Raw genomic sequence first — 12,781 nt, 5'->3', positions numbered from 1 at the left:
GAAGCCATTACGAACACAGGCTGTAAAACAGTGATCGCTAAGGTCATTACAGAAAACACCGGACTGATGCCTGCCTATCAGGATTATTGTGGGATTGATAATAATCTGAGAGAGATTTAGGGAGTCCCATTGTTTTAAGACTTGGTCAGGGGGTTTAAGCATGTCCCAGTATAGGTCACCTAGCAGGACAAATTCAGACTTAGTGTAAGGGGCCAGGAGAGCGCTTAGGGCAGGTATGGTACAGGCCGGTGCTGATGGTAGATGATAACACCCAGCAACAGTCAACAAAGAGCTATCTGAAAGCTTAATTCTTAAAACCAGCAAGTTAAATTATGTAAGCAGCCAGGAGGCAGCCAGAGAGACTGGTAGTACTGAGACTGAAGAGGGGGAAATGAGAATCAGGAGGAATCAGTGGTGCTGGAGATTAAGTTCAGAGGAGAGTGGAGGTGGCTGATCACTGGAGGGTCCTCCTAACCACTGGTGAGAGAAAAGGGGGTGGAATGAGAGAGGGAAAGATGGAGGAAGAGAGGTGTTGGAGGAGAGAAGGGCGGGGGGAGAGATGGAGAAAAAATAAAGAGAACAGGGTTGAGGTATGAATGATCCCCTGCACCTTACTTCTGATCCACCCTCTTGGAAAGTCCACCATGTTCCCCTGATGAAACCCAGGGAATCCTCAGCGACTGTTGTATTGGAGACATTGAAGATGGGAGGAGATGTTTGGTTGTTGATATAGGCACGTGTGATGATGATGAAGTCAATGTTTGGGGGTTCCGATCAGTGCTTGACTTGGTCTAAAATAGGTGCCGGTACTCATTTTGGATGCTGGTACTGTTTTATATTTTGGTGCAGTTACTGCACAATACTTTTGAGATAATATTTTATTAGAGGTCCAGGAACTCAAGCAGTAGAAAATTTGAGGTGCCGGTACTCAGTTCCTGTGAGCTCCTGCCAAAGTCGAGCACTGGGTCCGATTCAGATTTTTTGAGTGGGAACAACTTACCGATACCAATATATCTGCCGATATACTGTTTTACAGTGGGGGAAATGAAAGTGTAGTTTTTCCACAAAAGTTCTCAAATTGCCATAGACAAGCAATTTTGTTGCATTACAACCTGTAATTTAAATGGATTTTTATTTGGATTTCATGTAAAGAACATACACAAAATAGGCCAAATTGATAAAGTGGAAAAAAAATACTTGTTTCAAAAAATGATTTAAAAAACAAAATGGAAAAGTGGTGCATGCATATGTATTCACCCCTTTGCTATGAAGCCCCTAAATAAGATCTGGTGCAACCAATTACCTTCAGAAGTCACATAATTAATTAAACAAAGTCCACCTGTGTGAAATCTAAGTGTCACATGATCTCAGTATATACACCTGTTCTGAATGGCCCTAAAGTCTGCAACACCAGTAAGCAAGGGGCACCACCAAGCAAGTGGCACCATGAAGACCAAGGAGCTCTCCAAACAGGTCAGGGACAAAGTTGTGGAGAAGTACAGATCAGGGTTGGGTTATAAAAAATATCACAAACTTTGAACATCCCACGGAACACCATTAAATCCATTATTAAAAAATGGAAAGAATATGGCACCACAACAAACCTGCCAAAAGAGGGCCACCCACCAAAACTCATAGACCAGGCTAGGAGGGCATTAATCAGAGGCAACAAAGAGACCAAAGATAACCCTGAAGGAGCTGCAAAGCTTCACAGCGGAGATTGGAGTATCTGTCCATAGGACCATTTTAAGCCATACACTCCACAGAGTTGGGCTTTACAGAAGTGGCCATAAAAAAAATAAGCAAACATGTTTGGTGTTCGCCAAAAGGCATGTGGAAGACTCCCTAAACATATGGAAGAAGGTACTCTGGTCAGATGAGACTAAAATGTTGCTTTTTGGCCATCAAGGAAAATGCTATGTCTGGCGCAAATCCAACACCTCTCATCTCCCCGAGAACACCATCATGCTGTAGGGATGTTTTTTCATTGGCAGGAACTGGGAAACTGGTCAGAATTGAAGGAATGATGGATGGGGCTAAATACATGGAAATTCTTGAGGGAGAGATTTGAGACTGGGATGGAGGTTCACCTTCCAGCAGGACAATGACCCTAAGCATACTGCTAAAGCAACACTCGAGTGGTTTAAGGGGAAACATTTAAGTGTCTTGGAATGGCCTAGTCAAAGCCCAGACCTCAATCCATTTGAGAATATGTGGTAGGACTTAAAGATTGCTGTACACCAGCGGAACCCCAGTGGCTAGATGTGCCAAGCTTATAGAGACATGCCCCAAGACACTTGCAGCTGTAATTGCTGCAAAAGGTGGCTCTACAAAGTATTGACTTTGGTGGGGTGAATAGTTCTGCACGCTCAAGTTCTGTTTTTTTGTGTTTCACAAAAAATATTTTGCATCTTCAAAGTGGTAGGCATGTTGTGTAAATCAAATGATACAAACTCCAGGTTCCAGGTTGTAAGGCAACAAAATAGGAAAAATGCCAAGGGGGTGAATACTTTCGCAAGTCACTGTATGCTTCAAATGTGGATTTCTTACATTGTGACAATGGACAAAAATTAAATAACTCTGTAGGCTACATTTTTATGCCAAAGCTGTGTCCAAATAAGAAGTGTGTGTGTGTGTGTGTGTGTGTGTTGCAGATGGCCTGTGTTTGTGAGGATGCCTAGATAATGCCCCCGGGTGACTGAGGGACACCATGTCTGACGAGGAGACCTCGGGGAGACACATGGAGGCCCACTGCCTCAACAGTGAGGAGGAGGATGAGAATGATGGAGATGATGATGATGTCCCCGGTAGGTGGAAACTGAAAGACACACACACACATACTGATAAATGTTGTATAAAGAAATTCCATGAGTAGAGATGATATGATTCCATATGCTACAGTCCAATGATATTATGTCTGGCATGGAAAGGGTCAACTAAGATGCCTATACAACGCGTTTTAATGGGAGGAAAATACTTGTCATTGCGGAGGTGCAAATGACCAGGAGTGATATTGAACTGATTTAATGAAAGTTGTTTGAAAACCTACAGTCATATCTTCTCAGTGGTGGGCGTCCGTCTGTGTGTGTTGCATTTTTACATTTTACATTTTAGTCATTTAGCAGACGCTCTTATCCAGAGCGACTTACAGTAGTGAATGCATACATTTCATTTCATACATTTTTGTTTCTGTGCTGGCCCCCCGTGGGAATCGAACCCACAACCCTGGCGTTGCAAACACCATGCTCTACCAACTGAGCTACAGGGAAGGCTGTTGCCCTTATTGTCTGTACCTGGCAGCGTTTACACAGATTTTCGGGGTAGTCTTTGGTAGCATGACTTTACAGGAGATGAATCCGGTCTGAACTCTGTACTGCTTCAAGAGGGGTCGGGTGGTTAGACAAACGTGTTACTGTTTCATAAGTTATCATACCATCTGGTAGTGGCTGTCTTGACTGCGTCAAATCGATGTAAAGAAGCTAGTTACGATAGCCAGCTAGCAAGGCTATTTGGTGCGCTCCCTTAGCGCAGCAGCAATCTGGTAATTACAAGGCTATCAGTCTGCCCGAGGGGCATTGCACAAAACAAATTAGAAAGCGATTGGATCATGTTCAACCAATCCGAAAACAAGCCACAGCACCGCATTTTGCGGAAGTAAAACAAAGACTAGGCCCCTTTCCAGAGAAATGCACATCGAGCACCAGGACAAAAACGTTAGCTAACGTAGCTAGCTACTAACTACCTTGGCTTGAGTAAAGAAATGCCGACTGAACTGAAGCCTGTCAACAACGGTGCTTTGTGTTTGTCATCAACAAAACCAGCCTGGTTGGTTTGACGAAACGTTGAGGGCTCTAGCCTCGCATCTTCCGATCTTCACCAGACTGAATCCTTGTAGCGAAACAGTGAATCCCAAACCACCCCCTCGCCCCTACCAACTCGCTCGGAGGGCTCTCCGTTAGCACGTGTTGCTGACACAACTCAGTGGGTGACTTCCAGAAAGTGACGAGGGGATCAATAAATCCTCCAACTTCGGGACATACTTGTGTCTTCAATGGGTAATAAAACAAACGTGAATATCAAATTAACAAATTCCCAGTTTTACAAGATACAGTGCATTCGGAAAGTAGTTGGACCCCTTGGCTTTTTCCACATTTTGTTACGTTACAGCCTTATTCTACAATGGATTAAATAAATCTACACACAATAACCCATAATGACAAAGAGAAAGGTTTTTAGAATTTTTGGCAATTGTATTAAAAATTTACAAAAAACATAATGACCTTATTTGCATAAGTATTCAGACACTTTGCTTTGATACTCGAAATTGAGCTCAGGTGCATCCTGTTTCCATTGATCATGCTAGTGTAACAGTGTAGGTTCCGTCCCTCTCTTCGCCCCAACCTGGGCTCGAACCAGGGACCCTTGCACGCATCAACAACTGACACCCACCGAAGCATCGTTACCCATCGCGCCACAAGAGCCACGGCCCTTGCAACGCAAGGGGCAACCCTACTTCAAGTCTCAGAGCGGGTGACGTCACCGATTGAAACGCTATTAGCGCGCACCACCGCTAACTAACTAGCCATTTCACATCGGTTACACTAGAGATGTTTCTAGAACTTGATTGGAGTCCACCTGTGGTAAATTCAATTGATTTGGACATGACTTCTTCCATTTAAGAATGATGGAGGCCACTGTGGTGTTGGCCCTTCACTGCTGCACAAATGTTTTGGTACCTTTCCCCTCAACAGAATCCTATCTGGGAGCTCTATGGACAATTCCTTCAACCTCATGGCTTGGTTTTTGCTCTGATATGCACTGTCAACTGTAGGACCTTATAGACAGGTGTGTGCCTTTCCAAATCATGTCCAATCAATTAAATTTACCACAGGTGAACACCAATCAAGTTGTAGAAACATCTCTAGCATGATCAATGGAAACAGGATGCACCTGAGCCCAATTTCGAGTCTCATAGCAAAGTGTCTGAATACTTATGTAATTAAGGCATTTCTGTTTTTTATTTTGAATAAATTTGCTAACATTTCTAAAAACCTGTTTTTGCTTTATTATGGTGTATTGGTTGTAGATTGATGAGGCAAAAATGTAATTTAATCCACTTTAGAATAAGGCTGTAATGTAACAATGTGGAAAAAAGGCAAGGGGGTCTGAATACTTTCTATAAATGTCACATTTATATAATTCAGGGAAAGTATTTATTGTTTGTTTAGTTTGTTTAAAAAAATACAAATAAATACTCACAAATAAGCAAAATCTAATACTAAAGTCTGTTCGGATATTCTCTTAATTAATTGTGGCCATACCTATGAGAGGGTAGGGTATCCAATGAAAAATTAATATCTTGACCAATGGGTAAAATGTTAATTGTGTAGATAATCCTCTAAAACAACCAATGGTCCAAACCTCATGTCTTTGTCATAATCCGTTCAAATGTTATTGGAGTTTTTACCCTAGTATGATGGCTAAAATTCAGGTGACTAAATCAATGGAGGCCAGAGAGAAAAAGTGGTTAAAATGAAGGAAAATTGCTCCGCATCGTGTCAGCTAGGCTGGATGCTGTGTGAGAATAAAGGCTACTTTACAGGCTCAACATGTCAAATCCTAAAAGTTGCTGCGAGAAAGCTGCACCGCTCTGTCAACAGCTCGGTGCTTATTGCCGCCCGCATGTATTAGGTTACGAAATCGGTCTTTTTGGACATACTGGTAATGCAATGTTAGAAAGACCTCACTGAAAGTTTCAGAACGTGAATAATCATATTTGTCATGTTAAAATGCATTTTAAACATCAGTAAGTTGAATTTCATCACAAAAGCGCAATTTCACCCACTCTGGGCAGTTATTTCCCTCTCCTAACCCCTCTGTGCTGCTCACTCCCTGGGTTGTGGTGACATTCACACAGCCGTTTTTGTCTATGTCACTGTGACACAGCGTTAAGAGAGACAGCCCTCTCTACCCCTCGCCTCCTCCTGTTGTCTTTGTGTCTGCGCAGCTATGTCTCGTTCAGCCGTACAGCACAGCTCTACTGCAGCGCGCGGGCGCGCACACACGCACAGCGACCTTAAGCATCAGAGTTAGGTTTAATAATAGAGTTTGAGTCTGTGTGTTCTGTTCTTTGCCATGTTTTGTTATAGAAATAGTTGGTTCACAGTCAGGAAACTGGATTGCCCTCAACATTAGGACTGGGAATTTCCAGGTACCTCACGATACGATATTTCACCGTACTTAGGTGCCGATATGATGTGTATTGCCGTTCGTTACTGTGATTTTATTGCGATTCGATGTAGTAAACATATCGCTCACCATATGTCTGCTGCAGAGAGACCAGAACATGAGAGAACGAGTTTTGATCGGTCAGGGAAATAAAAGTGCTGAAAACAAAAAAGAAGGAGAACAAACTCTGAAGGGGAAAATCTTGGAGGTTTGGTGCAGGTACTCCCAACTAGCGCAAAAATGATATCCCGATATGTAACTATAAAAATAGGAAAAATATGCCCCCCCCCATAACTACTCAACATGTAGGCTAGCTACTGTACTTTAGCTCTACTCAGTATCAGGACTTATGCACACTCACGCTCCTACTTACTCTGACACACATACGTCAGACATATGTACACATTACGTAACCCTACTACCCGTCTGTGCTCTATGCCCCAGCCTGTCTGGATGTTAACATATTAACGTATTGCTGTAGGATTAAGGTCACTAGTACCAACGGCAGGCCCGGTGAAGTGAGGATCACTCCCTCCCTCTGCCATCTCCATACTAACTCTATATCTGTCTAATTTCTTCCTATTCCTGTCTTTTGGTTACCAGATATCTATCCATATAGTTGCAAGCAGGTGCTGCACTGATCCATCAGCTTCAACACGACAACATGACATTCAACGTGCTTAGGGTTGCGTAGTTCTACTTGCATTCCCCGAATTCCCAGGTTTTTCCTGAAATCCTGGTTGGAGGATTCCAGATTTCCTGCTTATTCCTTCTTGATTCCGGGAATCTTCCAATTGGGATTTCTGGAATACCTCTGACTTTTGGGAAAGTTAACCAGAATTTTGGAACCCTAAACATGATTCAGTAGAGTTGTTTTATTGTGGCTTCCAGTCAGTGTAGTGCAGAAATACACTTTCAGAACACACCTTAAGTGATTAGTGCCATTTTGAAAACAGAATTGCTTGTTTTAAACATTTAACACATTTCCTGGAAAAATCACTGGTATACCGTAAAGGTCTCCAAGCTGCAGGAAAGGTTGTTGACCTCGTTCATAACATATCATGTACCCTCAGGTCGGCACAGTCTCTTTAACGAAATATGAAAACACTCTCAAAATAGTCTTCTGAGCCACATGATAAATGTATCAACTATCATGTTGCCATTCAGCTGTAGCTGTATGAGCCTGGGAATTGGGCCTATTTTTCCCATCAAGTCAAATAAAATTCCACACCATCTTTAGTATTTTGGTATTTGTTATTTTATTAGGATAAACATTAGCTGTTGCAAAAGCAGCAGCTACTCTTCCTGGGGTCCACACAGAACATGAAACGTGACATAATACTCAACATTAATAGACAAGAATAGCTCAGAATAGGACAGAAAAACATAAGATTTGTTTTTAAAGGCACACACAGCCTACATATCAATACATACCCACAAACTATCTAGGTGAAATGGGGGAGAGGCAAACAATTTGGGATTTTCAACACATTCATGTTTCTTATAAAAAGTAACAGTCAGTCTCTCCTCCACTCTTAGCCAAGAGAGACTGGCATGCATAGAATTTATATCAGCCCTCTGATTACAATGAAGAACAAGACGTGCTGCTCTGTTCTGGGCCAGCTGCAGCTTAACTAGGTCTTTCCTTGCCGCACTGGACCACACGGCTGGACAATAATCAAGATTAGACAAAACTAGAGCCTGCAGAACTTGCTTTTTGGAGTGTGGTGTCAGAAAAGCAGAGCATCGCTTACAAGTACACCACTTACAAGCTGTGTTGATGATATCTATCTTAGACCATGGAAGATGGTGCATCACAGAGAACATGGTGTCTTTTGGGGCCATGTAACTAACGTGACAGATTTCCTGTTACTTTCTTTTTGTGCCAACCACTGCGCGCACACACACACACACACACACACACACACACACACACACACACACACACACACACACACACACACACACACACACACAGAGGGGGAGCTTAATGCATGTTTGTCATAATTGGGGCAGCAACAGCCTGTATGTTGCCATTTGACTCATGCATGCTGGCTAATTAACTGTTCGTTCTCTTATATTACTTGAATAAGCATATTTAATCTGGGCTCTGAAGTGTGTTTTGTGCTCTTTCTCCCTCCCCTCCTTCCTCTCCTCTCTCTCGGGTAATAGTCACAGAGCACCGTCACCCATGCCACCCTCTCTCTGCGCTGTTACTGTCGCCATAACAACCGGAGCCTGGACGCTCTCTCTCTCCCCCTTTCTCTTTCTCAAAGTCGTGAGCATACTTGTTTTTCTCCCTCTCTCTGTATCCCTGTTTTGTCTTCTTGAACAACCCTTTTGCTACGATACCTTACCAACGCTCCCACGGGAAGTTCCGTTCCCACTTCTCTCTTCTTTCTTTCCTCCCATCCCTTTTCCCGTCTGCCTTTGGTTCCCTTGTGTTGGTGTGAGAGCTCAGCTCTGAGGTGTGCCCATTTCCCCCTGTGCTGTGGCCCTCCTCCTTCCCTCTGTGTGTGCCCTGAACCCTGTCCCCCAGAATGCTTTATGCAGCCAGGCCCGGGCCCAGCTCCACAGTTTTCTTAATTTTTTTCAATGCCTACTCACCCAGCTGAGACATACAGTTCAAAACAACACCAACAGCCACACATTGAAGCAGTGGAAATCTACATGTAGGGTGGCAGCAGAGGTCAGACAGACACAAAAGGTTTGCCAGAAACAAAGTATAGAGTGACTGGCTGTGTGAAGCAGGAGGACAGGCTGCAGGCATGGAGGGAGAGGAGCAAAACGAGCAGGGTGTACAGGCATCCCCACCCCCTGCTTCCTGTGGAGCAGCACAGAGCTGCAGCATATGCACCACAGTCCAGTGAACAACAGGAGCCATTGGTTAAACATTTGACTTTGAAACAAATAGGCGAGGGTGGCTGAGAGCAGCTGAAAATACCCGGTTGACGAGACTAGACCAGGTGGAGGCTCTGTACAAGGTCGGGGGGGGGGGGCGTATGTTTTCACGTGTTTATATATCGTCACCCCACGGATGTGCAAATTGTTCAGACAAGCGCACACGTGTAAGTCCTCTGCATTATTCGGTGGCAGATTTGTTTCATTTAAACGCCCCAAAAGACACTTTCACAAGCACTGGTTGGGCTTTTCATAATTACAGAAAGCACACCAAGAGCTGGTTCCTCGGCCCAGCAGCAGCTCCTGTTTTTGGGTCAAGTGTGTGTGTGTGTGTGTGTGTGTGTGTGTGTGTGTGTGTGTGTGTGTGTGTGTGTGTGTGTGTGTGTGTGTGTGTGTGTGTGTGTGTGTGTGTGTGAGAGAGACCTGGATACTGGGTGAGCAGAGCAGATGGGAACAAGAGGGATGGGGGACTGGAGACACAGCTGGGCCTGGGGATAACGTAATGATTGAACAGACTGGCAGGGCAGGTACTACAAAGGCTGTGTCACACTGTCACGAAATAGCTGCTCCCCATCAAAGAATACAGCTGTTTTATGTGTGTGTGTGCTCGATGTTTTGCACTTGTCATCAGGGCTCTAAATTAAACATTTTCATTGGTAGCAGTGGTTCTCCCAATTTTATAAAAGTTAGGAGCACGACATAACATTTAGCAGCACCAGAAATGTTGACGCAAATACCAGTCATTTGTGGAATATTAGTGCTTTTCACAATGTAGAAACCTATCTTCCATAAAAATGTTGTCTCTTTAAGAACATTGTTAGTAAGTGAAGACATGCAAGATATATGTTGTTAATTCATTGCTATGATCATTGATCTCCTGACGAAGCTATCCCTATTCATTTCTTTCTGTGCCCCCAAACGTTCGGATGTAGCCTCCCAGTAAAGTTACCAGGTCGTTAGCTAGCTAGCTATCGAGGTAACGTGACTGAACAAGGCGTAAACAAATGGCCCATGGAAAAAATGTAATATGGCCAGCCAATCTGCCGCACAAAGAAATACTGTTGCGTCTGTAATACGGGTCATATCTTTTGAACTGTTTGTGTTAGAAACAAGCCGTTGACGCTGAAGTAATGGTACAATCATGATGCTAATGCCTATGCGCTATTTTTTTTCTCTGAAACACTGAAACAACGGTAGGGAGAAGCCTAATCGTTACTATTATTATCTCGTGCTCCTATATGAAAATTCCAGGTTGTAGAGCAAAATATTTAGGTGCAAATGCAATCCAAAATGGCCCCACTTTAGAGCCCTGTGCACGCACGTGTGTGTGTGTGTGGTTTTTCAGTGTGCCTGTTGGGGGAAATAGTAGGGAAGTCTGTTCTGTACAGCAGTAAACAAATCCAGCACGTTGTTTTGTCCCTGCTTTCCTTTTGCAATGTCACTCAACGGGTACATTCTGACTTGGATTGAAATGTTGTTTATCAGTGTCAATTACTCAGTCCCTGCCTCCCTTTCATTTGCTGAGACTGATTATGTAAACGGAGAGAAATGTGAGCTAAATTACTTGCGCAAAGTTAAGGCGTGTCTATGGAAAGTGTTGCAAAGTTGAGCATGGGGGAAAACAGCCTTTTCTTTGGGGTGAGAGGAGACTTAAGGGGAAATGCACTCAAAAACAATATATATATATTTTGTTTTCATTAGTCCACTGTTGATACATTCCAAACATGTTTTGCATGTCAGCAGTCAAGTTTTCAAGATATTGGACTTTCAAGATGCAAAGTGTCACCAGCCACATCATATGAAAATACCAAAAGATAGTTTTTGAGTCATGTATTATCAAGCTCGCAACCTTCACAGGGCTGGTTCAACCTTTTCTTTCCTCTCCTCCTTCCTCCCTCTCTTGTTTCTAGCTCTTTCCTCCACAAGGTGGGGAGGGAAGTGTAACGATGTGGGTTACTGTGTGCAGCCTTCACACGTGTGTGTGTGTGTGTGTGTGTGTGTGTGTGTGTTGTAAATTGATCTGGGTAAGCTGGATGGGTTTGTGTGTTTGAAAGGGTCCGGTGGACCTCCATTGTTTTGAACGTCCCCTTTTCTTTCCTCGTTCCCCCTGTCTGAATGAACTCTCTTACCTCTGTTACCTAAGGCAGCCTTGCTAAGGGGGAGGTGTCTGCTGACGACATACTGACACTAGCGGTGGAAGGGGGGTTTGTGACTGGCAGGCAGGGCCGGGCTGCTTTCAGCGCCTCATCGTTTTATAATGGTCCCAATAACCTTCTGTCCTTTGTGGCGGTGGCCCTGGTTACAGAACCATGCTCTCTATTCTTTGTGAGACTGGGGCAGCATGGCAGAGGCAGAGTAGAGCTGACATGGATACTCTGGCTTGACAAGAGGACAGACATGAAACCCATTCCAGAGTAGGAGTATATCATCGTTCATACAGAGGTGATGGGTAAGTGTCTAAATCCTGAGTAAGGGAGAATCTGGCTCTTGCAAGAGCTGAATGGCAGTGGAGAGAGGTTTTATCATATTTTCAGGTTTTGGTATACTTTTTGTTTACTACTTCGTCTTTGAGAGTTTCTCTCAGCTTGAGCGTCTTTTGGACTTTCTTTCCATCCTTCAATAGTCTATATGTGCGTACATGGACAACCCCCCCCCGACTAGGGGCCGGCTCCAGCATGAGAGCTTATGTAAGGAGTTTTTAGTAGTTTCCTGGTTGCTGTGAGCCTGACTCAACTCACATTGCCAGCCACTCACGGGTTCAGTAAGTCAGTCAGTAAGTCAGTAGGAAAAACATCTCATCAGATAAACGGATAGCGACAGAGACAAAGGTAAACAAGAAGATAGGTTCTGCCTTACAGCTTTGAGGCAGACTTTTTCAACTAGAGGACGTGTGTTAGTGAGTTCGGGAGCAGACAGCGGTAGTCGGACTCAGACCACCTATTTCCTCACCATCAGAGCAGGGGAACGGAGAGGGAGACTACTCAGAGGGGCAAACTACACACCCTCTACACGCTTTCTGGACAACCCACACACCACTCACGGAGACTAAGCATGCTGCTGCTGGAAGAGTCGGAGACCTTTACAGGTAGGTGATCCCCTGAACCCCGCTGCCACACTGACCCTTCTTGGTGCGAGCGTCACTGACCCCTATGACCGCAGCAAGTCGGGGTGATGTCTGAGGAGGACGCTTCAAATGAATAAATGATGACCGGTAAAAGAGGTGTGGATGGATTATTTGTTGTGAGTGAGAAATGGTGATGATTTAACAAGGGTGTTTTACGTTGCGGTTACTGTCTGTGAACTGGAGTTGTTTTGTAAGTGAGCGCAACAGCGTTGTGTAACGCTCCCTACTTATGCATTAGTTTGACACCCGCTAGCCTTTCATTCTCGCTCTCTTCGCTCTCATATTGTTCCCTGTTGTGGAGCACTCCATTTGTTTGATCTGGGGGCTATTTGATTGACTGTTTCTATGGTAACCTAAACAAGTGGGAGGATTAGTGTTAGATTAAACTAGTAGTAGTCTGTCTGGGTGCAGCATTAGGAGCAACATATGGTCAACTACAACAACCATGGTTTTATACACGGCAGCCCACATCATACAGGGATGTGGCCACGTTGTTTCTATAAGATTGGGATTACTGGTAGCCTGTGG

General features: G+C 44.1%; 1 protein-coding gene across 3 annotated transcripts in view; it reads left to right on the top strand.

Annotated features, from left to right (window-relative positions):
• The window catches only part of LOC106572303 (helicase ARIP4), a 69,501-nt gene that overhangs the window by 24,757 nt on the left and 31,963 nt on the right, over nucleotides 1-12,781 (top strand). Inside the window, exon 2 of one of the 3 annotated variants that reach the window (XM_045695988.1) lies at nucleotides 2,655-2,807. In XM_045695988.1, coding sequence (XP_045551944.1) covers nucleotides 2,711-2,807 — 97 coding nt within the window. In that variant the 5' untranslated portion in view covers nucleotides 2,655-2,710. Of the gene's footprint in view, nucleotides 1-2,654; nucleotides 2,808-11,428; nucleotides 11,579-11,830; nucleotides 12,215-12,781 lie in introns of those variants that run through there. The other 2 variants (XM_045695990.1, XM_045695989.1) reach the window with 2 other exon arrangements.

The sequence above is a fragment of the Salmo salar genome, chromosome ssa15, assembly GCF_905237065.1.
Source record: "Salmo salar chromosome ssa15, Ssal_v3.1, whole genome shotgun sequence".
Lineage (NCBI taxonomy): Eukaryota > Metazoa > Chordata > Actinopteri > Salmoniformes > Salmonidae > Salmo > Salmo salar.
The sequence above is the reverse complement of the archived record's forward strand: the minus strand, read 5'-3'. Positions and strand labels throughout refer to the sequence as shown.